Source organism: Bos javanicus, chromosome 28 (genome assembly GCF_032452875.1).
Source record: "Bos javanicus breed banteng chromosome 28, ARS-OSU_banteng_1.0, whole genome shotgun sequence".
Classification (NCBI taxonomy): domain Eukaryota; kingdom Metazoa; phylum Chordata; class Mammalia; order Artiodactyla; family Bovidae; genus Bos; species Bos javanicus.
This window is the reverse complement of record NC_083895.1, coordinates 26,278,753-26,304,096: the sequence shown is the minus strand read 5'-3', so window position 1 is coordinate 26,304,096 and position 25,344 is coordinate 26,278,753. Positions and strand designations below refer to the sequence as shown.

At 33.4% G+C, this 25,344-nt stretch overlaps 1 protein-coding gene across 1 annotated transcript; it reads left to right on the top strand.

Moving 5' to 3' along the window:
- The first annotated feature begins 1,063 nt into the window (after positions 1-1,063).
- Positions 1,064-23,779, top strand: SLC25A16 (solute carrier family 25 member 16). Its single transcript, XM_061405158.1, has 7 exons — positions 1,064-1,154; positions 7,127-7,190; positions 11,933-12,054; positions 12,300-12,366; positions 16,616-16,778; positions 20,606-20,674; positions 22,187-23,779. Exons 2-7 carry the CDS (start codon positions 7,172-7,174, stop codon positions 22,341-22,343), a joined length of 597 nt encoding a protein of 198 aa, XP_061261142.1. The 5' UTR covers positions 1,064-1,154; positions 7,127-7,171; the 3' UTR covers positions 22,344-23,779.
- The last annotated feature ends 1,565 nt before the right edge of the window (positions 23,780-25,344 follow it).

Genomic DNA, 25,344 nt, shown 5'->3' with positions numbered 1-25,344 from the left:
TGCCAAGCTAGTAGGACTGAACTGGATTCTGATTTATGTTAAAGCCCATGTATGTACTTTACTCTCATCAACATGTCTGCACAGTGGCATGTGGTGGGGACAAAGTACATAATTGCTGGATGACTGAATGTAGTAGTGAAGGGACCCACAAAGTTCCAGTACTCTTGCATCTTTCTTAACAAATATGCAATCATGAAGAGCTGAACATAATCATAGAAAAGACACCAAGGACTTTTTTGTCTACCTTTTTATAATAGTAGTAACTCATTTGGTTGAGTGGTTATTACATGTAAGGTACTTCACAAAAATGTCTCAGTCTGTTCAGCCTTCTGTAACAAAAGTACTATAATCTGGGTAACTTATAAGAATAAACTTCTTGTGCTGTAAATGAATAACGGAATTTTATGGGTTAAATTTGGTTATTTCTATGAGAAGTCATCCAGAAGAAGATGTTTCAAACAGAGTCTTGTAGCTGTGTAAATACCTCCAAGTGTCTGTCCCATCACCACATTTAGCAAGATTCCAGTGTTCATCAGCAATTAAGGGGCAGATTTACACTCTTTGAACTTATTTTCAAGCCTGACATGCTCAATTATTAAGTTATAGAGAATGGGAGCCAATCGTCTTCATATCTCTGCTTCTGGGCAGTTCTATTTGTGGAGATCAAATGAGAGATTAGAGTTTGCTAGCTGAATCAGTCAGTTCAGTTCACTTGCTTAGTCATGTCTGACTCTTTGCAACCCTCTGGACTGCAGCACGCCAGGCTTCCCTGTCCATCACCATCTCCCAGAGTTTACGCAAACTCATGTCCATTGAGTCGGTGATCCCATCCAACCATCTCATCCTCTGTCTTCCCCTTCTCCTCCAGCCTTCAATCTTTCCCAACATAAGACTCTTCAACGAGTCAGTTCTTCGCATCCGTTCAGTTGTGTCTGAATTTATTTATTTTTTATTTATTAGCCAAATTTATTTATTATTTATTAGCCAAATAAATTTAATCATGATTTCTTTTTGGAAAGAAATGGTATGCCATGTCTTCCTGATCTTTTCAAATTTTGTAGGTATTGCTGGATGCTGTGCCAAAACAACAGTTGCTCCCTTGGATCGAGTAAAGGTTTTGTTACAAGCTCACAACCACCATTACAGACATTTGGGTGAGTTGACAGATGCTGAAGATAAAAATGAAAATGTTATCCTTTTGCTGGCTTGGTTTCTAGTTGTGAATTATAGTGGAAAGAGGACACAAAAGGGAGTTCAAGTTTGGAGGCAAATTTGCAGGAGATGTAGCTGTTACCATTTTAATATTTTCATTTGTGATAGTGGTTATGTAGTTATCATTTTAGGGTACTAATGTACTCTGAACTAAAATCTTTGAATCATTGAAGTAATTACTACATATTTGTTTATGGAGATTAACAAATCACATCCTTAACAGACACACTTAACAGCTTAGCTTGATTAAAAAAAAATACAGTTAGTGATACAGATTAGGTTGTTCCTTTAAACGCTTAAGTGTGTGTTGTAGATACCTTAGGACAAACAGAATCCAGTGCAGTTAGTATATATTGATAAACTTGCATTGTTAAAGAAATATCAAGTCCTTAGTTGTTCCTTAAAGACATAAAAATCAGCTATTTTAATTAACTTGGACACTAATAACATATCATTGGTGGAAATAAGAATTTTTTATAGCTCTTTTTGGAGGGCATTTTGATAATATGCATCAAAGTCTTGAAAAGACAGGTCCTCTTTGGCTTTGCAATTCTAGTTCTAGAAGTTGTTTTAAGAAAGTAATCAGAAATATGCTCAAAGAGGTATATACAAGAATCAAAGTATTATTTCTGTTGGTTTAAAAAATAAGAGCCAACCAAAATGTTTAATAATAGAGAATTGGTTAAGTTAAATAATAAGTATTATTTAAATAAATAAGTCCATATTATAGACTCTTTTGCAATTATAAAAATTATAAAAGAATATTAACTGACTAGGAAGGATGTTTATAACAGTTAAATGAAAAAATATTGCAAATGATCTAATGACATTGCATTTTGTCTAAGTAAATGTCTGTTTAGAGAAAATGCTAGAAGGAGAAATATGAACATTAAGTGCTTAATTTTCAATGGTGAGATTATAGGTAATTTTTTTCCTCTAAGCTTATTTGTAATACATATTGAACATATATTAACTTTTAGAGAGCAAAAGATTTAAAACAAAAAAATTAATGTGGACAGACACCAAGAAAAAGGTTAGGTCAAGGCAACTAACTCATAACACTCCATTGCTTTTACAGTTTTATGCTTCAGTGATGTATACTCTGCATAATCTATCCATCATTTTATAAGAAGGATATTTAACAGAGTGAATAATTCAGTTATTTTAACAATTGGGTTTTTAAAATGTGATTTTATTTTTATTTATTGTGGCTCATTTTATTGTCAGTAAATAAATCTGCTCTTTAAATTGAAAGAAAAAAATTGCTAATATCTCCGTGTCCTACTGCTCACTTAGGTATAGAAAGAATCAGATATTTGAAATTGTTGAGAGACTATATATAAAACTGGAAAGGAAGGAAATGATTTTCTTTTGTTGTCTAAATTGAGGATGAAAGGAGTTATATTACTCAGTATCTGGTGGTGTTTAACAATGACCCAACATATGAATGTCTGAGCAGTATTGTTTTATTCCTTTAAACTTCTCCCCATGCTGATGTATGTTGTTTTGTTTCCTGATTTGTAATCATTAGGTTACATATTCACAGTAGATTTCACGCTCTACAGGGCTGCATGCCATGGGTTGCAGTGTACCCTACAAGGCATTCAGAATTTGAAATAGAATTCCTGGAATGCAGCAATGAACATATTGAAATATACAACCCCCCCCAAAAAAAAGTATTAGTGGCTTTTTAATTTATTTGAAAAATGTTGTTGGGCATTTTATTCTAGATGCCTCCCTTTTTACATGCATAAGGTAGTTTTTAAGCTTTGCTTAAATTTATAAGCAAACATGATTTTTCACAAAGATGAAAAAGATATGCTATTGAATAAGACTTCCATTTTTGCTTCTTTTAAAAAGTGTATAGCATTACTTCCAAGGCATCAAAAACTTTTTTATTTTGAATCAAAATTATTCTGACCAAAACAAGGGTTATAATTAGAATTTCTTCTAATTTGCAATGAGTGTAAGGAATTTTTTTCCTGTAATATATTGAAAATCTTTGACCTTCATTTAACTTTTTATAACCAATGTGATATAAAAATAGGGATTTGAATCATAATAGGCTTATTTAAAAATCCTCTTAATTTTGCTGTCTTTATGTTTTATTTTTATTTTTTGAATGTACAATATTTTCACAAGTTCATAATTCATAAAGTATAAAAGCAAACACCTTTCTCCCTCTTTATCTCTTCATTAGAATTAAGCATTTTTATAATTTTCTTCCATTTCCCTTCAGAGGTTATGTGTATATACACAAGCGTATGCTTATATTTTATTAAATGTTCCTTGCAATTCTAGCTTGATAAAAATAAGAAGGATATAGAAAAGGATCTAAATAACACACAAGCTTGATATAACATGGACACAGAAGACTTTGCACCCTACAGAGAATATATATTCTTTCCAAATATGCTTATAACACATGCAAAAATTCGTTCAGTGTTATACCATAAAGAAAAATCTCAATTTCCCAAAGTAATAATAGTACAGAGTATAGGTTGAAGGAGAAAAAACAGTGTAATTATCTCAAGGGATATTTAAATGCCATTTGAAAACATTCAACATCCAGTGTTTTTTTTTTTTTCTTCCCTAGGTGAGATGTTTGTGAAAAGCATATAGCTGGACTTGGCCTTTTAACAGAATTTGAGAGTCTTTGGCTTTTAACAGAAGAATTTATATAATTTAGATTTCTTTTTCAATTATAGATTTGTGTTTTCTGTTCATTGTGCTTTTCTTGTGTCCTCCCCAGCCACCCTCCCTTGCTCTTTGTCTCCTGATTTCCTTTTTTTGAAAGTACTCTATTTCACTTCTACTAATTATTTCTCTTTAAATATTTGTAACAAAGAGTCTTAGAGAATAATTTAATAAACATATTTGGAGCCACACAGAACTTCAGAAATAAGCATTATCAGTACAGTTGAAACCTGATCTATGCTTCCTGTTCCTGCTCCGTGGCCATTGTTCTAAATTTAATTACCCCTAAATTGTTAAAAACACATTTGAGTATCTTAAACTGAGCTTAATGTTAGTCTTCTCTTCCAGCAGGAAGGTGTTTTTGATAGATCTTAGGGGTGGTGTCTAAATATATTTAGTTTTATTATTCATATATTTTGGAAGAACTTTATGTATTATATGTATATATGTTTATATATATAAATAGAATTATTTTAAATAATTAGTTCACTTAGATATCTGTTTATTAAAAATGCTTTAGGGTTTATCTTTTCTTGGACATTAATAAGTACCTACCAGTTTTAATTTCTGGGAAGAGATCAAAAGGTTTCTTGAATTCTAAACTTTGAAATTTACCTTCATATTTGATAAAATTTTTGTTTGAAAAATTTGGAAAGAAACTTGAACTTAAATAGTTTAATGATATAATTTAAATGGTTTAATAATGGAATGTAGAAGTCTGTACTACAAACAGAATTAATGATTGGTATTATTGGAATAATAAACATCAATATGTCAGACCAGAAGTTAGTCTTTTATCTGTACTAATTGAAGTATACTATTAATAAAAATTTGCCCTGAATTTAGCTTTTTTTTTCACTTTTTATTATGGAAACTTTCAAGCATACAGAAGTAGAGAGAATGATATAATGAGACCCAGGTTTCCATTACTGTACTTCAACAATTAGCAACATATGGTCAATTCCATTTCTTATACCATTCCTTCTCTCCACTGGCATATTTTAAGTTAAGCTCCAGATATTATTCCATTCATAATTGCCTCAGCGTACATCTCTAGACTAGAAAGACCACCCCCAAAATAATAATAATAATAATTACGGGCAGACACTTTAACCTCTGAGCCACCAGGGAAGCCCTTCTTAACATATAATATTCATTAAATGTTCAGATTTCCATGGAAGTCTTGTCAACTTTCTTTTTGTTTTGACACTTTGTGTGTTTAATCAGGATTCATATGACATCATATGTTACAGTGTTAGAACTGGTTGATATATTGCTTGTGGCCTATAACATTTTCCTATACTTCTTTACTTTTTTCCTGTTTATTTATGGGGAAAGAAAACTGGGTTATTTATCCTATAGAATCCTCCATGGTCTGAATTTGGTTATTATGTCCCATGTTACTTTTAAAAATTAATTAATTAACTAATGAGTGAACTAACCACTGGACCGCCAGTGTCCCATATTATTTAGTGTCTTCTTGTATCACCCACATTTTCTGTAAAGTGATAGTTAAATCTAGACTTTGATTGGATATAGGTTCATTTTTTATTTATGGTAAGAATATATCATAGGTGGTGCTGTGTACTTGTGTAAATAGTTTTTAATTTGTAGGTTTTTTGTTTCTTTTATTAGCAGTTTCCTGCTTAAACAAACCACATATGTATCTGGGTCAGTCTAGGAAACCTTCTTCATCCTTCTAGATACCTAGTCATCTGCATTGCAATATCTGGACTTTGAATATAATTTCTATTAATTTTTTGGGTTATTTTAGATTTAATTAACAGTTTACCAAAACTTGTAGCTATTCTTGCTATGTTTTACATGTTTACATGCTGTGCTAGTCACTCAGTCATGTTCGACATGTTTACATGAGGAATGTTTGTGTTATTTGGACATATGATGTATTTTAAGTAGCTTTAAGTGTTATACAGAAATTACTATTCATGTAATTCATCAAGCAAAATTATATCATGAATGATAGCATAGTAATTTTTATCTGTGATTGTCATGAAAATTTGGATTTAGGTAGTTTTCTCTGTTGTAATAGTATTTCTCTTCTAAAAATCTTTCTGAAAATAGGAGTATTTTCTACATTGCGTGCTGTTCCCAAAAAGGAGGGATACCTTGGATTGTATAAAGGGAATGGTGCAATGATGATTCGAATTTTTCCCTATGGTGCAATCCAGTTTATGGCATTTGAGCAATATAAAACGGTACTTGAACTTTTATCTTTTTTTTCCCTCTTTTATATCTTTGAATAGCATACTTAGTTGTCAAGGCATTTGCTTTGGCCTTTAACGTTACTTTGGATGAATGGGTAAAGTAATGCCTTTTTGAAGGAATAAGACTTCTGATAATTTAAACTTTTAAGTATAACTTGAGTTTGGAGTTATCTGTTTCAGAATTGTTAGTCATTTTTGACTAGATTGTTTGTGTTCAGACTTATGAAGAAGAGCCAAGTGGATAATAGTAAATCCGTAAAATATCAATAGCTTTTTGATGTGCTTTTTGTTTCTCAGTTGTAGGAGAGGAATAATTGAGCCTTTGGATTTTCCTAATAAATAAAATAGTGAAACCATATTGTGAAAGTCTGTTTTTAAGTGACATTATAAGTTAACACCTTTCCCCATGTACTAAGTTTCTCTTCTCTGCCTGACTGAAAGTTTATCCTCTCAAACATCTTAGTGTAGAAAGGGATTAAATGCATTACATCACAGGGTATCTTAAAATGAAAAGTAAGCAGTAGAGATTGGGAACAACATTCTAACCTAGTCAGACAGAGAGTCAGTGCTATTATATCAAGACCTCCATAAATGCTTCATTTACATTTTATTCCTACTAATGCCATTCACACTTTAAGTATTTGTGGTCATCAGTGTGTAGTATAGTATATTTGGCAATATTGTTTCTGTAAAAGTGCATAATCAGAGCAGATGCTACAGAGGAAATTGTTGTTTAGTCGCTAAGTCGTGTCCGACTCTTTTGCGACAGAGGTTGCGACAGAGGAAATAACTGACCTCCTTTTGATGTGATATAACACTGCTCAGCTTTATATAATTGTGCTCATTTCACTCACATTCAGTACTAATTTCCTTTTTTTTTAAAAAAAAAAAACTAGTTCTAAAACCCTTTTGAAAACAGTCTTTATCATTAAACAGTGAAGTTGGCAGCATTTAAGAAATATCTCATTTAATTTGTTGTTTTTGGTTTCTAGCTAATTACTACAAAACTGGGAGTTTCTGGTCATGTGCACAGATTAATGGCTGGATCCATGGCAGGTAAGGAGTGGGTATATTTTATTTCTGCAAATTAATTTCCTGGTATGTGTGACATTGATCACATAGCACACATTTGTTATCTTCCTATGCTCAATTATGCAAGAAATCATTTATATCCCAACTCAGAGGCTTTTACAGTAGGAGATGGTAAGGAGTAGTCTGCACTTAAAACTATGTGAAACATATGTTCCCTTTGACAGATCTACTTCTGGAAATGTGTATTTTTTTCTTTCAAAAAATTTTTTAAAATTATAATGGCTATAGTAATACATATTCCTATACAGTGAAAAATAGTTCCACTCCCTGGAAGCAGTCATATTATTAATAGCAGTTTCTTATGTTATGCTTTTTTCTAATACTATTCTATAGGATAAGAACTTTTCTTTTACAGTTATCTCAAGACTCTGTCCTGTATCAGTACATAGATCTTTCTTACTTTTGTAAATAACTGTATTGTATTTTAAGGTAAGAATGTACCATTATTAAGACCACGGGAAGGTGATATATCAAAATCTTAAATTTTTGTGGATATCACAAGGTTTATAGGATTTTGATTTTTTTTGGACCTAGATTTACAGTGTGCAACCTGACCTACCTTATCCATAGTTTTGCCTTATCCAATGTTTACTTAGTTCTTTTTTACTTCTGATAGGCTGACCCCAGATCAGTAAGTAGAAAAAAATAACCAGGAATAGTGTTCAAAATGTTCAGCAAAACAACTGTAGATATGCTAAAAAATAGGGCAGGTTTTGAAAGCCTCCAGTTAACTTTTTCATGACTGGGTCAGGAAATGGTATGTGGTGGTGGTGGGAGTTCTGGTTATGGGAGAGGACTATCACAGGCATGATGGGGGCAGATCTTGGGAGCTGGAGCAACAGCTGTCTGTCAACTGGTATTTCACACTGGCATGACAGTGCTAACATGTATTGTGCACTTTCTTTGTACTGGTCACAGACCTGAGTACTTGTAATCTTTGGGCACTTGACATGTAGTTCAAAGAACAATACTATGAAGAAAGTGCTATGATTATCTCTCATTTTACAGAAGGAAAATTTTAATAAAGTTTTCAAATCTTATAATTTATCATTTCTAACATCATTTTAAAAATTTTTTGTCTCTTAAATTTTATAAGTGACTGGTCAAACTCTTTCTTTCAGGGTTGTAGGAAAGATGAAGTAGGATTATGAGTTAAATCCTGCTTTGTATTATTTTCTTTTCATGACACTTGATTACTGATGGAATAGCATGTTCATTTGGTGCTTTCAGCTTCATTTTTCTGAAATGAAAGTCATCTTAACATCAAAATTTCACTATATACTGGAAAGTAATAATAAACCCAAGGCACTTCAGTTATAAATTATTTAAAGGCTTTGGCTGTGCTAGGCCTTGTTGCCGCAGTCTTCTCTGGTTGTGGTTCGCAGGCTTCTCACTGCGGTGGCTTCTCTTGTTGTGGAGCCGGGCTGTTGGGCAGGAGGGCTCGGTAGCTGTGGTGCACGCAGGGGCTTCGTTGCTTCACAGCATGTGCAGTCTTCCTGGACCAGGGATTGAACTCGTGTCTCTTGCATTGGCAGGTGGATTCTTTACCCCTGAGCCACCAGGGAAGCCCCTCAATTATGTTTTAATTTTAATTTATTATTATTATTTTGGCTGTTCCAGGGCAGGTGGAGTCTTAGATCCCTGACCAGGGATGGATCCCTCACCCCCTTCAGTGGAGGTGGATGGTCTTAACCACTGGACCACCACTGACGTCCAGTGTGGTATTTTAAAAAAGCATTGACAGAGTCATCATGAAGTGAATCAGAACTTAGTTGAATAACCTCAAACTTACTTTACAGCGCAGTATTGATTTTTGTTTGAACAATGTAAGATGTCATAATCTTTTCTCTACTTAGGGCTTCATAATTTTATACTTCGAGTGAAGGGTAAAATATGATTATCAGAAGAATAGTTCTCACCTCCCACTTATTCCAAGGATAAATAAACATATTTAAAATCTTCAGGGATTTTCAAGATTTATCAGAGTACGAAAGTACTAAAAATTTTCTTGCTAAATTCTAAAGTTTAAAATTACATTTAAATCATTGAGTTGCTTTTAGAAATATCAGACAACAACCCCTGCACACTTCCCCCCCCCAAAATTTGTAATTTTTAAACATCCTGGTTAAAAGATTTTGTTTTTCTTTAGGAAGATTTGATTAATTGCTCAAATTCAAAAGAAACACACCATATAAAAACATGCTGAAATCAACTGGCTGAAAAATTGTAAAACTAAATCATCAGTTGGTATTATAGTAATCATAGGCATTGTTTTTACCATTCTCTGAGGTATAGTTATGTTATGGCAGCTCCTCAGCCTGACTTATAGTGTTACAGCTTTTAAGCTAATGCCTCCTTTACCTTTACAAATTTCTGGATGACCTCATTTTCTACAGAGTTTACTGTAGAAAAAAAATTTTGGTCACTTTGTTAATCCATTTATTTCATGTTAAGCCACTTGAAGCCAGTAAGAAGACAATGAGAAGGCTTGAGGGCATGTAAGAGGAAAGAAGAAATAAATGAAGTCTGGGAGAGCAAATGGGAGAGGAAAGACAAAAGTGATCCAGATAGGAAGCAGAAAAAAAATACAGGAGTTGTAAAAGTTTACAACTAAAAAATAAAATGAATAGTGATGATTTGGATAAATAAATTCTAGCAAAATCTGATGTTTAACCAAGTTGTGTCACTATGATCAAGCCTTAAAAAATGGTCAGTTTTTAAATTCTTTTCTATAGTTGTTAAACTCCTTAATATGAACCATTTCAATAAACATGAAACTTGTTTATAGAAAATCTCTCTTCATTTTATTTTGTTAAAATTTCCCTTGTTAAAAAAAAAAAAAATTTCCCTTGTAAAATATTTAGCACAAGCTGCAAAAAATTAAACCACGCTGCAAAATATGTAGTTTTTAAAATATCTGGATAATAAGATATTTGCTGTGAATTAAACATGGTATTACCGCCAAACCTTGTCTTAGGAACATCACATTTGCACTGTATTGGTTTAGATTCAGACTTAAAAGAGGCCATTTAGAAAAGTCACTGCCTGGACTGCCAGACATGACTAGTTTGAATACCAATAGATAAAAAAAAAATGTTAAATAGTTGGGAAATGAATAGCTTGAAAACAAATAGCTCAGGTGGAGAGCTTAAAATCAAATTGACTGAAATGAAGGATTGACATTTCCAACAACTGGACTGCTGGAATTCTTCTTCTTTTTTAAAAAATAATTTTATTTATGGCTGTGCTGGGTCTTTGTTGCTGCAGGAGTTTTTCTCTAGTTGCTGCGAATAGGGGCTACTCTTTAGTTGCGGTGGGCTCTCATTGCGGTGGCTTCTCGTTATGGAGCGTGGGCTCTAGAGCCTGGGGTAAGTGGTTGTGGTGCACAGGCTTTGTTGCTTTATAGCATGTGGGAATCTTCCTGGATCAGGGATCAAACCTGTGTCTCCTGCATTCTGGCGGCTTCTTTACCACTAAGACACCAGGGAGGCCCTGACTGCTCGAATTTCTGAACTAAAAATTTCAATGTTAGAAAATATTAAGTAAATGTTTGAGAAAATGTAATTATAGGGAAGGCAATATATGTTGTGATATGAACCAGAAAATTTAGTCTCAAATTGTACTCTGTCATACAGAAACTCTGTGGATTTGGTCAAGTCTTTGGTGCTTTACAAAAATAGAAGACTATTTTTAATTTAAAAAGTAACTCATACATCAACTATACTACAATAAAGAAGATAAAAATAAAAACTCAGCTTGTTAGTTTATGGAATTTTTTATAAGTCATATGTTGATAAAAATCTAGGACTTAATAACTAAATTAGCTTAACAAGAGATTTTTATCCCTAAAACAAATTGTTTCTATTACTTTGGACATTATATTTTTATTATGTTTAAAGTGAAAGTCGCTCAGTCATATCTGACTACAGTCCATGGAATTCTCCAGGCCAGAATACTGGAGTGGGAGCAGCAGCAGTAGCCTTTCCCTTCTCCAGGGGATCTTCCCAACCCAGGGATTCAACCCAGGTCTCCCGCATTGCAGGCGGATTCTTTACCAGCTGAGCTATCAGGGAAGCCCCTTATTATGTTTAGTCAGTAACAAATTTATCTAAATATTATATATTTTTCAGATTTTTTTTTCTGTCATGCCACAGGGTATCTTAGTTCACTGATCAGGGATTGAATCCAGGACCTTGGCAGTGAGCGCATGGAGTCCTAACCACTAGACCACCAGGGAATTCCCCTTACTTAAATTTTAAAAAGAAGATACTGATTATGCTTTGAATTTTTTTTAAAAAGTGCCCTTATTTTATATTTAAAAGAATTCTTTGGGTAAGTTAAGCATATCTCCATTTTAGGATTAGAAAAAATAAGTAAAACATCAAATGTCCTGCCTACTGCTACGGAGATAGTCAGTTTTTCTTTTCTGATATCTTATCTGACAAGTAATAGAATTTTTAAAATACTCATGATCCACTAACACTGTAGTCTTTTGGTGCTAACATTTTAACTTCACAGTGGCAAGAATTTGAAAAGATGGTTTTTAGCTGATGATATTATTATATAATTCTGTCAGTAATATTACCTTTGATTTCATTGGGTTTTCATCATTACTATATAATTTGAGACATTACTAATGATAGGATCTGATCTGATATATATATAAAATGATTCTTACACATTTTAAGTTTCTACTTTCTTTTCAGGTATGACAGCAGTTATCTGTACTTACCCTCTTGACATGGTTAGAGTACGCCTAGCATTCCAGGTGAAAGGGGAACACACTTATACAGGAATTATTCATGCATTCAAAACGATTTATGCAAAGGTATTTCATTTTTACTTTTCTTGTCTATAACATGCCCTTTTATACTTAGGCAATTATTTTTAATGTTATCTAAGTAGTTTTTCTTTTACTTATAATTATTAACATTAATAATAATTATGAAAACATATCTGTGTTTTAGTGTGGGTCCAGGATAATATATCCATTATAATGTATGCTTTTGTTCTTTTGCATTTATCATAATGAGCTCAATGTAATTTTACTTCTAATTTTTCTTCATGCAAAAGGAAGGTGGTTTCCTTGGATTTTACAGAGGCTTGATGCCTACTATATTAGGAATGGCTCCATATGCAGGTATGTTTTTCATTTGGCAACATCTTGGGTTTTTCATTTTGTTGTAGGAATGATTTTAAAGTTGAGCATTTATTATTTAAGCCCCTAATCTGTCCAGAATTGCTTTTTTTCCTTTCTAAGGATAACCATTGATTAAATAATTTCTTCTTTTCCCAGTGATCTGTAGTGTCACTTCTTAAAACAATAATAGAGTGCAGTTTTATAATAAGTCCTTACATTTGGTAGGATAAGTCCCTTGACCGTATGTTTCTTTTTTTTTTGAGTAATATAAGGACTGTAGATATCTTGCTATTCCACATACATTTTAGAATCATTTTTTGATGTTGTACAAAAGTCTTTGTTGGAAGTCTGAATGAAATTGCATACAGAGCTTCGACATTTTTTGTTAGATATATTTATAGACACCTTATAAGCTTTGTTGTGTCTTTTACAAACATTATGTTTTAAGTTTATTGCTTGATTTAATTTTTATATGATTTTATAGCTAGCCATTCTACTTGTTGGTATTATAGCCAGTTACCATGTAAGTGCTTTGGATTTCCTGTGTGCACCATCACATCCTGTGCAAATAACATCATTTTTCTCACTTCAGTTCAAATCATTATTTGTCTGTTTATGTTTATCTTGCTGTACTAGCTAAGGATCTACAGTGCATCAGTGAATAAAAGTGGTGATAGTTGGCGTTTTGGCTCATTACTGAATTTTAAAGGAAATGTTTCTAGTATTTATTTAGCCTAATGTACTATTTATCAGGTTGAGGTAGTATGGTAAGAATTTTTATCTGAACTGGTGTTGAATCTTATCAGATACTCTTTTCTGCATTTACTGATATGATAAGTTTTTTCATTTAATCTATTAATTTGATGAATGACTTTAATAGATGTTCTAATGTCAGCCCAAATTGGTTATGATACAGTGATCTTTTTATATCCTATTGGGTTCCATTCACTAATTGTTTTTAGAAGTTTTACATCTATATTTATGAGTGAGGTGTGAGATTAGTTTGCAATTTTCTCTTCTTGAACATCCTTGTGTGGTTTGGGTATCATGGTTACATAGGTCTCATAGAATGAGTTGAAGAGTATTTCCTCATTTCTATCCTCAGGAACAATTTGTATAAAATTATTAGAATTATCTGTTTCTTGAAAGTTTTTATTGTGAGATGATTTTTAAATACTGGTTTAAAAAAAAAATAAATAAATACTGGTTTAATTTCTTGAATGGTTATATGACCATGTAGGTTATATGACCATTTAGGTTTTCTGTCTCTGTGAGTGATTTTTGGTAATTCATACCTTTCTTTACCATTTTGAACTTGACTGTTTTGTGTTTGTTTTCAACTTTCTTGGCAAAAGGTTTTCCTTATTTCTTCATATTTTTTTCACATCTGCTCTATCTGTAGTTCTGTTGTTTTTTTTATTTCTTTTATCAGTTATCTGATTTTATAAAGAATCAGTTTTGGCTTTCTTTCTCTTTTCTAGTCTACCTTTATTTTCCATTTCATGGATTCTTGTTCATGCATTAGTTATCTCTTTTCTCTTGGGTTTATTCTTCAATTGTGTGCTTACCTCATTAATTTTTGGCCTTTGGGTTTTTTTTCCTTTAACTACCTGCTTTAGTTTCATCCTTTGACTTTGTTATTTTATTCATTTGTTTTTACTTAAAATTGGAAAATTTCAAACATATTCAAAAACTGGCAGTAGTATAATGAGCCACCGTGTACCCATCTAACTTCATAGTGGTCACCTGATGACATCTTGTTTCATCTATTCCCATTCCTTACTCTCTTCACCTTTTACCCCCCCAATTTTTTTAAAGCAAATTCACTTTATTATATTTCACCCACAATATTTCCAGTATTCAGCTCTATGCTTTTTTTTTTAATGAATATAACCACAGACCATTATGAAACTTTTATTTTTACATTCTTTTTAAAAAATATATTCTTTTCCATTGTGGGTCATCATAGGAGTTGAATACAGTTCTCTGTACTACACAGCAGGACCTTGTTCATCTGTTCTCTATATAAAAGCTTGAAACTGCTAACCCCAGCCTCCCTTCCGCCAGCCCCCTCTCCCCTGGGAACTACCAATCTCTGTGTCTCTGATTTTGTTTCTTGGATAGGTTCATTTTGTCATATTTCAGATTCCACATAGAAGTGCTATCATATGGTATTTGTCTTACTATTATGAAGCTTTCTTAATGTTATCTAGTGTATTGTCATTGTTCAAATTCCCTGAATTCATAATTTTTAAACCTAGACCCAAGTTAATATTTGCCTGGGTTATCTTTCTTCATCCTTTCATTTTCTACTTTTGCATGTTTTTGTTTTAGGTATTTATTTTGTAATCATCATATAGCTGAATTTTTTTTAATCCTGTCAGTAAAATCTTTAATTGCCAGTTAGTCTACTTAATGGTTGTTGTGATTATTGATATATTTGGATTTGTTTCTTTACCTTGATATTGATTTCCTCTTGTTGTTTTTCTTTTTATGTTTCTTTTTATTCCTTTCTTGTTTGCTTGTTTTCCTGAATCCTTACTCCCCCAATTTTTATAAATATAGAAGTTTATTTGCCTCCTCCTATGCCTGGTGGTCTTTGTTTATTTAGTTTGTTATTTCCTGTGGGTTTTTTTTTTCTCGGGTGGTCTTTAACTATGAGTTTCTATTACCTTTTTTTTTTTTTTGCCACATCACATGGCAGGTGAGATCTTAGTTCCCTAACCAGGAATTGAACGCATGGCCTCTGCACTGGAAGTGTGGAGTCTTAACCACTGGACCACCAGGGAAGTCCAACATGTTACTGGATCTTAATTTGAGTTTCTGACCCAGTGATTCCATCTTCTCAAGGCCCAACGGCAGGATCTGTCTCAATGGCTTGACTGTTAGTATCAAAACGTAGAGTCACTCCACTTCTGTCATGGGCCACAACTCCCAAGTGGACCTCAGATTATATTTTTGGAAGGTGATGCTGCTAGGGATTCCTAGAAACTAGGGATTCCTTTCTGTAAGCCCAGCAATGGATATAGTTGTTCTATAATGATGAAGACTTGGAATACCTTCATTGCCATTATGCTGGAATAAGAAAGCTTTACTTTTTTTACTATATGTTCTTCTCTTTCTAATTTTTTGTTCTTAGTTTTATTTTTGAAACATTTTTTACATTGTTATTGTATGTACATAATTTTGTTTCTTAATTTTTCCAGTTTCCCAAGTCTTTTTCATATTTCTGAATACTATTCACATTTTTAAAAAATCTGTCATATTTCACTGAATACCATTCTACATAATTTAGGTATTTCAATTTTTTTCTTACTTGTGTTTAATTTGCTATGAATTTCCTTTTTGTGACCTATTTTTGTAGTTAAGGTTTCTGTGTTTAAGTTTGGTGAGTAGATTTCCCAAATATAAAAGTGTATGAGTATTCTAAAGTTGTATATCATCATTTTTAATACTATAAGTTTGTAAGAATTTTTTATAAAGAATACATGCATATATTGAGTTATTATTCTAGACTGAATTTTTGTTAGGGCTTATTTGTTCTTAAGGTTAAGTATTTTTTTTAATATGTTTTTAAAATTTAGTAGATATCAAGATTTCTTGAGTAATGTTTAGTCGATAGGAATGCTTGAATTTTGCTTATTTTTTTTAACATATGACTTTTAATGTTTCTATTATAAAATAAATCATGTACATATTCAGCCAGTACCAATTGCACATTATCAATAACTTAACTCAGTATTAATTAGATTCCATGTGTCTTCTGAGTCACTCATTGTCATAGCTATTCCTTGAAGACAAAATTAGACACTGAATGAAATAATGCTTTGTCACTTCTAAATTTGTTGCCTCTTCCTTACATTATCATCATTGTTACAAATATGTTATATTTAGTTAAAATTACTAATCATTAATTTAACTTTTACTTATGTGAAACCTTGCGAAACTGTTTAATTCTATTCATGTATAAGGTGGCATTATACTCAACAACTACCTTTATTCAGTGAACTGAACATTATACCAGTGCGTGAAAAACCAATGCTTTAATTTTTTATAGGTGGTAATTTTGTTGTCTTTAGGTTATTTATAAACATTAATTAAATCTTTTCATCTTAGAATAAGCCAAATATCTGAAATCAGGAAATGCATAGTTAGTTCCTTGAGTTAATTGGTTATTATGTAAGAATGGTGTCTTCTCACAGCTTACATTCTGTTAAGCATCGTGGTGAATTTATATTTTGTCTTTCAGGTGTTTCATTTTTTACTTTTGGTACCTTAAAGAGTGTTGGGCTTTCCTATGCTCCCACCCTTCTTGGCAGACCTTCATCAGACAATCCTAATGTCTTAGTTTTGAAAACTCACATAAACTTACTTTGTGGAGGTGTTGCTGGAGCAATAGCACAGACAATATCGTAAGTTTCTAATCAACTTAAGTCAAATACGTTTATCCAAGCCTGATTTTTAGCATTGGTTAGTTATTTTATTTTTTTCTAATAGGTTATTAAAAACAGGATCCCTTGAAAAATATAAATATTAATTTAATACATTTTTCCAATGTGCCTGCCCTTAAAGCGTATTATAAATAACTTTGTGCCAAATTGACCAAATTAGTTTGAACCTACTCAATTTCTGTGGATTTTAAAAGAAAGGAAAAGGAAAGCTAGAAGGAAACACTGAGTATAGTCTTCAGCCATGTTTTCTTATGAATCTGCCCATATGAGGTTTCTGAAATCTGAGCCATTTATCTAGTATGTGTATATATGTGTGTGTGTAGGCACAACTTTTCTTACAGTAAATCTTAAAGACCTGCTTTGTGCCAGAAACTATGCTAAGCATTGGGATTTTCACTAATGGAAGAACAAAACTGTTGCCTCAAGAAGCTAATACTCTTATTGAGACAGTAGCAATCAAGGGAACTCTATATTAATATAAGTTGTATTAGGGACATGGGACTTCCCAGGAGGCTCAGTGGTAAAGAATCTGCCTACTAAGCTGGAGACCCAGGATCCATCCCTGGATCAGGAAGGTCCCCTGGAGAAAGAAATGGCAACCTACTCCAGTATTCTTGCCTGGGAAATCCCGTGGACAGAGAATCCTGACGGGTTACAGTCCATTGGGTCACAAAAGAGTCGGACACAGCTTAGCGACTAAACAATAACCAGTTAGGGACATAGATAAATTAGGTGGAAAGTGTAATGGAAAGGTGGCTTCAAAGAATTTCTGTAGACCAAGAGAGATTGGATAGATGAGATAAAATGAGGCTGGAATACTATGAGGCAGGAACATTTCAGGAACAGGAAGAAGGAAAGATTTCTGTGACTGAGGAGTATCCTGAAAAACAGGAAGACAACAGGAAGTACTAGAGTCACAAAGGCTCAAAAAAATAGTATCCAATGGAAAAAAGAAAAGTCAAAGTAGGATAAGTACTGAAAGGTAAGGTGTTCATTGAATTTTATCATTAAGGATTGCTTTTGTGAAAGCAGACTCAGTGTACTTTGTAGGAGCAGACTAGGTTGAAGGTAAAGAAAAAAAGTGTAGTTTACTTTTAGAAATATAGCTGTGGAACCTTGTTCATTTGGAGAGAATGCTCACCTCTAGCTATTCTGTATTCTCTTCTTGGTTTTACTGCCCTTTTCTTTATTATTTACTTCCAATTTAGAGCCTTAAAATCTGTCTTCTCTTTTCCACTTCTCTTTGTATTCTACACGCATTGACTCTTACAGATCCAGTGGCTCTTCTCAGTTCCTTTATCCTCTTTCTAATTGTTTTGTTTCCTTGGTTTTTGTAAACAGTGCCCTCTCTTGGCCATCATCCTCCCACCTTTCCCTTTTCAGGTATCTTGCTGATTCCTGTTTTCCTCCTCCTCCCTATCTGTGCTGATACTGTTAAGACCTTGCCAGACTTTAGTCCTTTGCTCTTCCTGTAAATATCTAGAGTAGCTCATCTATCTTTAAGGATTCAAAGGTCAACCTCTGTACAGATAACTAATTCTATTGAAATCTTCATACCGGTTCCCTCTGGTAACCTCTTGAATGTTTCTACCTGGACTTCTGTCGTCAGTGCAAACTCCATAATTCATATACTACGTTCTTGTTTTCTTTTTCGTGCCCGTCCTTAGCCCCCAACTTTCCTATTGTTACTGATAACCATTAATCTTATAGTCCTGATAATACCTTGAAATCATTTTTCACATTGCACATATCCAAACAGTTTTGCAATTTTTTACGTAAGAACATTGCCTGGAGTGTTGTTTTCTTTCTTTCCCATTGTTACTTCCCTCATTCTGATCCTTGTACTTTGTCTCCTTACTTTCTCCCTATTAGTCAATTTCTTCTACCCAGACACATCTTCTGCTTAGAGACTGAATTGTTCAGGTTGAGGTTTTGGTCCCTTTATTCCCCACAAAATTTTTTTATCTCTCCACCTCCCATTAAACGATAGTTCGTGGGACTGCTCTGGCAGGTGCCCAGGTTTGATCTCTGATCAGGAAACTAGATCCCATGTGCTGCAACTGAGAGTTCGCGTGTCCCAACTAAAGATCTTGCAACAAAGGTTGAAGATCCCACGCGCTGCAACTAAGATCCGGCACAGCCAAATAAATAAATGATTTTTTTTTTAAAGATAATTCATGGAGGGGAATTCCCTGGGGGTCCAGTGGTTAGAAGTCTTCACTTTCACTGCAGGGGGCATAGGTTTGTTCCTTGGTTGGGAAACCAAGATCCTGCAAGCCTTGAGGCAGGGTCAAAAAAAAAAAAAAAAAAAAGATTGGTAATTAATGGAGATGCTATTGAGATGTATAACACACTTCATCTATTACTAATGTTATTTCTTAAGCTGTTTGGTTGGTATATGGGTGGTTTTTAAATTATGACTATTGCATAGTAAATTTAAATGTATATAGAAGTATATACTTATTTTTCTCATATATCACTATGTGTATATTATATATGTATTTATAACATGTGTGGCTCAGCTGGTAAAGAATCCACCTGCCATACGGGAGACCTGAGCTCAATCCCTGGGTTGGGAAAATCCCCTGGAGAAGGGAAAGGCTACCCACTCCAGTATTCTGGCCTAGAGAACTCCATGGAGTGTATAGTCCATGGGATCATAAAGAGTTGGACCTGACTGAGCGACTTTCACTTTTATATTTATATATATATATATATATATATGAATGAGAGCTTTGAATAGGAAAGTAGAAAGCAGTTTTATGGTAGGGAAAATGTCTCTAAGACTCAATTTTCTTAACATTGAGCTAAGAGTACCTGTCTCATGCAATTATGTAAAGATGGGATGAGATGATATACTTTATCTTGCTTAGCACAGGACCTAAGTAGTCAATATTAGCCCTAAAAATATGATTTAAAAAATGACCTGAGTCTTACTCCAAAGAGATTATTTTTGTATATTTCATTTTAGACAACCTAAAAATTTGTAAGTTGAGGTATAATTGACATATTATATTACTTTCTGGTGTACAACATAATGATTTGATACTTGTATATATGGCAAAATGATCATGACAGTAAGTCTAGTTAACATTTGTCCCACCATACGGAGTTACAGAACCAGGCAATCTTTCCACATAAAATTACCTCTGTCCTCTCAATACAATCATCTGCATTGTTAATTTTCACCCTTAAGGAGACTTTTTGTTGGCCTGCTGTATACAAGGGCACTTGCTGAATGCTCTTAGGGTAGTGATTCTTAACTGGGGGTGGTTTTGCCTCTAGTGGATGTTTAGTAATGTCTGGAGACATTTTTGGTTGTTACAGTTGGGGATGTGCTACTGGCACCTGTTGGGCAGAAGCCAGAGATGTACCTACACATCCTACTGCCCAAGACAGCCCCCACAACTGAGAATGGTCCAACCCAAATGGCAGTTGTGACAAAGTTAAGAAACCCTGTCTTAGGGTCACAGCAGCAGAAAGTACTCAGTTTATTTCTTCAGGAAGTGCATTTCACTTTCCTTTGGGGAATAAAGAGAACTTGACATTGGGTGATGAAAGAGAAGAATCACCAAACCCAAGAGAACCACTTCTGCAAAGGGCAAAGAGACCTCGGTTTTGTTATTTGGTTTTATTCATGTGCCTATATCCTGACTCCCAGGTTAGACAAAACAATCAGAGAATAGGAACACATTATTTCCTAGCATACATGGGACTTTGTATTCAATAATTGCTGAGTAGAAAATTAAAAATCGTTTTTAAGTCCTTCTGTCTTTTTCTTCTTTTAGCTACCCATTTGATGTAACACGTCGGCGAATGCAGTTAGGAGCTGTTCTTCCAGAATTTGAAAAGTGCCTGTAAGTTCTGCATTTGTCATTGTTCAATTTCTTCAGGAAATGTAATGTGTAAAATAAGTAGGGAGATAGGACTGTGATCTCATAAGCAGTCTAGAGATTTAATTTTATCTCCCATAGTGTGCTTTGGTTAACTTTATAAGAATTTAATCAGGTCCTAATCCTCCTATTGGGTTTCCCTAGTGGCTCAGACGGTAAAGAATTTGCCTGCAATGCAGGAGACTCGGGTTCAGTCCCTGGGTTGGGGAAATCCTCTGGAGAAGGAAGTGGCTACCCACTCCAGCTCCAGTATTCTTGCCTGGAGAATTCCATGGCAATTCCAGGCAGAAGAGCCTGGCAGGCTACAGTCCATGGGGTCGCAAAGAGTGGGACATGACTGAGCAACTAACACTTCACTTTCAATCCTCCTATTAAAATTTTATTTTAGGGAATTCCCTGACAGTCCAGTGTTTAGGACTCGGAGTTTCACTGTGGGGGCCTAGGTTCGACCCCTGATTGGGGAACTTAAATCCAGCAAGGCATGAAGCAAAAAAAAAAAGTCATTTTAGAGCAGCTCTGTTAAGTAGAAATATTATGTGAATCACATGTAATTTAAATTTTTTTGGTAACCACATTTAAAAAGTATTAAAAGAAACAGATGAAATTGTTTTAAAATATTTTATTTAAACCAATATATATAAAATTTACCACTTTGTCGTCTTATTTTACATCATTTTTATTTATTTATTTAAATTTTTAATCCCTTAAAAAAAATACTACATATTTGAAGTCCAGGGGATATTTTACACTCAGGGCACATTTCAGTTTTGGATTTGCCACTGAGTTTCATGTACTCAGTAGCCACATATGGCTAGTGGCTAACACTATTGCATAGCATAGCATTATAGAATTTTCTATAATTTATAACTTTTGAATCATTCTGTTTGGTGATGTGTTGTCCCTCAGGGAAAGAGCAGAATATTTATTCAGGAACTTGAGTTGCCTTTGTTCACCCAAAAGATTTTTTTGAAGATTTCAGCCCACATTGCATATTGAAAGAGAAAGACAAAGCCCAAAATGTTGGTTTGAAAGGAAAGAACACTGAAACAAGAAAGTCTTCATTGCTGAAATCTGAAAGACAGTCCTTCAAGCTTTAGTACTATAACATCTACTCATTATAGCATACAACTTGAGCAGAAATGAGAGCTTAAAGGGCAACTGTTCATATATCCTTTAAAAAGACTACATTAGTATTTCAAATATTATTATGAAATTGTGTTGCTAGTAAATGTCACAGACATAATACAGACAAAATATATTGTATTAATGAACCCCAAAATTCTATGCCTAATGCTTTGATCTTGTTCGGAATGAATTGCTGTTTTATTGTGAATTTTCAGCTTGTTTTAACACTTGCTTTCCAAAGGCTACTCAAGATGGAATTTTAGCTTCTTTTAAAAAAATGCTGTTATGATTCTGAAGTTGTCTGTTCATGACTGGGCATAAAGGTGTTATCATTTTATCTTTCTCTTTCAGTACCATGCGAGAGACTATGAAGTATGTCTATGGACACCATGGAATTCGAAAAGGATTATATCGTGGTTTATCTCTTAATTACATTCGCTGCGTTCCTTCTCAGGCAGTGGCTTTTACAACATATGAACTTATGAAGCAGTTTTTTCACCTCAATTAAAAAAAATCATGATTTCTTTTCCTTTATAAACTCTCAGAGGGAAAAATAAAATGTTAATTTAATTTGGGGGAGAACATTACTTGAAGGGGGATATTTACCCTGTCACAGGAACCACTGGTATTTTAGTACTTGATTTTTCTATTCATCACAAATCAAAAGTGCTTACTATACTTTTTGATGCCAGTAGTTATATTTTAGAACATTGCAAAAAAAAAAATTCCTAAGCTGATGCTGGTTAATCAGTAAGGTTATTGGAAACCATTTTAAAGTGTTATTTGAAAGTAGAACTAACTTGAATTCAAGAGGTTGCCATTAGTTTTATTATGCTATTCCAAGCTTTTAATTATAATCATGATTTTCAAAGACTGTAACATTGGTTTTTGTTATTATAATAAACAGGCTTGGTTATATTACAGCAGAATGATGAGAACTGACATTTTAAGTTATATGAAACATAGGTTAGAAGCCAGCATTGAAGTATTATTCATATGTCTCTTCTCATAATTCTGCTCCACTGGATAGAAGGACAAACACTTTTTCTCTTCATTTTTGATAAATATTGTATTTAAAAAGTAGCCATGTAGACACTCATCAGTAAGTCACGAATTTTCAGGTCTTGCTCAAATGTCATTTCCAGTTTCTGAGTGATTTAAGTATGTTTTTAAATTTCACTGTATTTCCCAAGGGCAGTAATAGTAAATATTGAGTATCTTTGCTCTCAAAACAAATTAGCATTATAGATTTGTTTTTGTTAGATGATTTGGTGTATGTTAGAAAATTTATTTAAGTGGACTGTGAAATATCCATTAATATAGATGTGAATGTTGAAGAATGTTTCCGAGGTATTATGTTATGACACATCAACTAGTTCTTCCACATAAAGTAATTTAGTGCAATATAAACTTAAGTAGAAATGTAAAACATGAGCTCAATTGCTATCCTTTATAGTATAATGGTTTAAAATGTAGGAATTCCATTTATTATGTTCAGAGTACTTTTTTATGTTTTATTGTAAGCATGACAAAAAATGAGAGGGGAACAGTTATAGTTCTCTCCTCCAAAATAGCAATTTGTAGAGTTAATATGATTTTTAAGGCATTAGAAAACTAAGTTGAAAGTGTTATTTCTGTTTCAATTTTTATTTTTTTTTTTTGCATAAAGATTTCTTGTCATATCTTGGTGAAATTATATGAACTGGTTTCATTTTCAAAGTCTTTATTTTACAATAAATGTTTATCTTTGTATGATTTATAAGTATACCCACAGGTGTACATGTGTTCCTAAAACTATTTTGTATATTTTCATTTGTGGGCTACACTGTAGCTAAATACTGTTATCAAATCTCAAGATAATTTAAATGTATAAAATAAGTATCTCAGTTATGTTATCAATAAAGGAGGACTGCAAATATTTTTTAAATAAAAATTTGCATTCTATATCTGTTACAGAGTACCTAGGTTATTAAAAATAAATTTTATTCATATCTCAACAATTACTCCTCTCTTTTAACTATTTACACTATTGAAGCATAAACAAACATAAGTGGTCAGAATGGAAGAATACTTGAAATAATGACAGTATTTATATCTAGTTTATTTCAGATCGATAACTCAAAGTGAATCTTGATAGATTATCTTGCATTTGAAGATCGACTATGTCTGTTTTGATTGCCATTGTAATTCTTTTCTTGCCTTTTGGTGGGTACAGCGCTCTGGTCTATGGAATGGGAGAGTGATTTTGTCTAGGGATCGATGAGTGATGTACCCTTCCTAGCTCTTAATGGTGGCCTGTGTGGAGATTGAAAGTTTAGTGGTGATATATATACATGTACACACACACACACACACACATATAGTAATGTCTTATCCCATTTTCCCCCGGGTACTCAACATTCATTTATTCAGCACCCATTGTGTGCCAGGGATTATGTCAGCATTTTGTGGGCATACCTTGAGACGTCTCTCAGCAGTCCTTACAGTGTGGTTTGGATTCCCAATAGCATCTGTCTCTGGGTACTACACTGGCGGGGTATGTACCACACTTTTTGGTTACTGTGTGTTTACTTATGTTCTCCTAGTTGGTTCTCTCATGGGCAGAGTCATCCCTTCATCTCCTTTTAAGGAGCACAGTGTATGGCACCATAGTAGTTGTTCAGTGATGTTTACTGATGAGCTAAAGGAAGGTTTGGTCCCTGTTTTTGGAGAAAATGTTCTAGTAGGAAGAAATGAGGTACTACTAGTGCAAAGAAAGAACAATTTAGAAAGTTTTTTTTTTTTTCCCCCACAGAGATGTCTTGCTGCTAATTTGAGCCAGGATGAATGGCAAATAATAAAACCTATATTACATGAATAATTCATCACCTTGCAGAATGGGCCGATGATATCTGACACCATATATAGCTGATATATGGCAACCATATATTTAAACACTTCCTCAGATCAATTCTTTGAATATCAGACACTGTTAGGCACTAGGAATCAATGACAAATGATGAGTCATGTATATTTCCTGAGGATTTACTGTGTTCTGTTGCTTGTTTTAAGCACTTCAGATGCCTTAACTCTGTTTCTGCAACAATACTGATAAGAATGGTACTATTAAATACTCCTTTTTTACAGTTGGGATGATTGAGACCCAGGGAGATCAAGTAACTTGTCCAGGTTCACACAATAAGTGGTGGATCTACGGTTCAGATTCAGCCAGTCTGAATCTGCAGCTTAGTCTATTAGACACGATGCTAGTAGACACACTAGTATCCTTCAACACACTAGTATCCTTCCTATTCAGGTAAAACTCTAATATGTCAAGAAATACAAATCAATTAATAGAATGATTACAGTTTTTGGAAAGTGCCTTTGTTGTTTTCCCCATTCTTGAGATTGGTAATTTATGTTCTTTTTAGTTACTGGTTTAGCTGGAGTCTTTTGAATTTTCTCCATTGTCTGAATTTTTTGTTAATTTCTGTTTCTAAGTACAAATAATTGCTAATAGAGTAGAGTGA

What these genes read in the sequence shown, in the direction of transcription:
- SLC25A16 (XM_061405158.1), top strand. An exon ending in TCAAAACGATTTATGCAAAG is followed by an intron (nt 12,055 to 12,299) that starts GTATTTCATTTT and finishes TTCATGCAAAAG; the next exon opens with GAAGGTGGTTTCCTTGGATT. An exon ending in AGGAATGGCTCCATATGCAG is followed by an intron (nt 12,367 to 16,615) that starts GTATGTTTTTCA and finishes TTTGTCTTTCAG; the next exon opens with GTGTTTCATTTTTTACTTTT.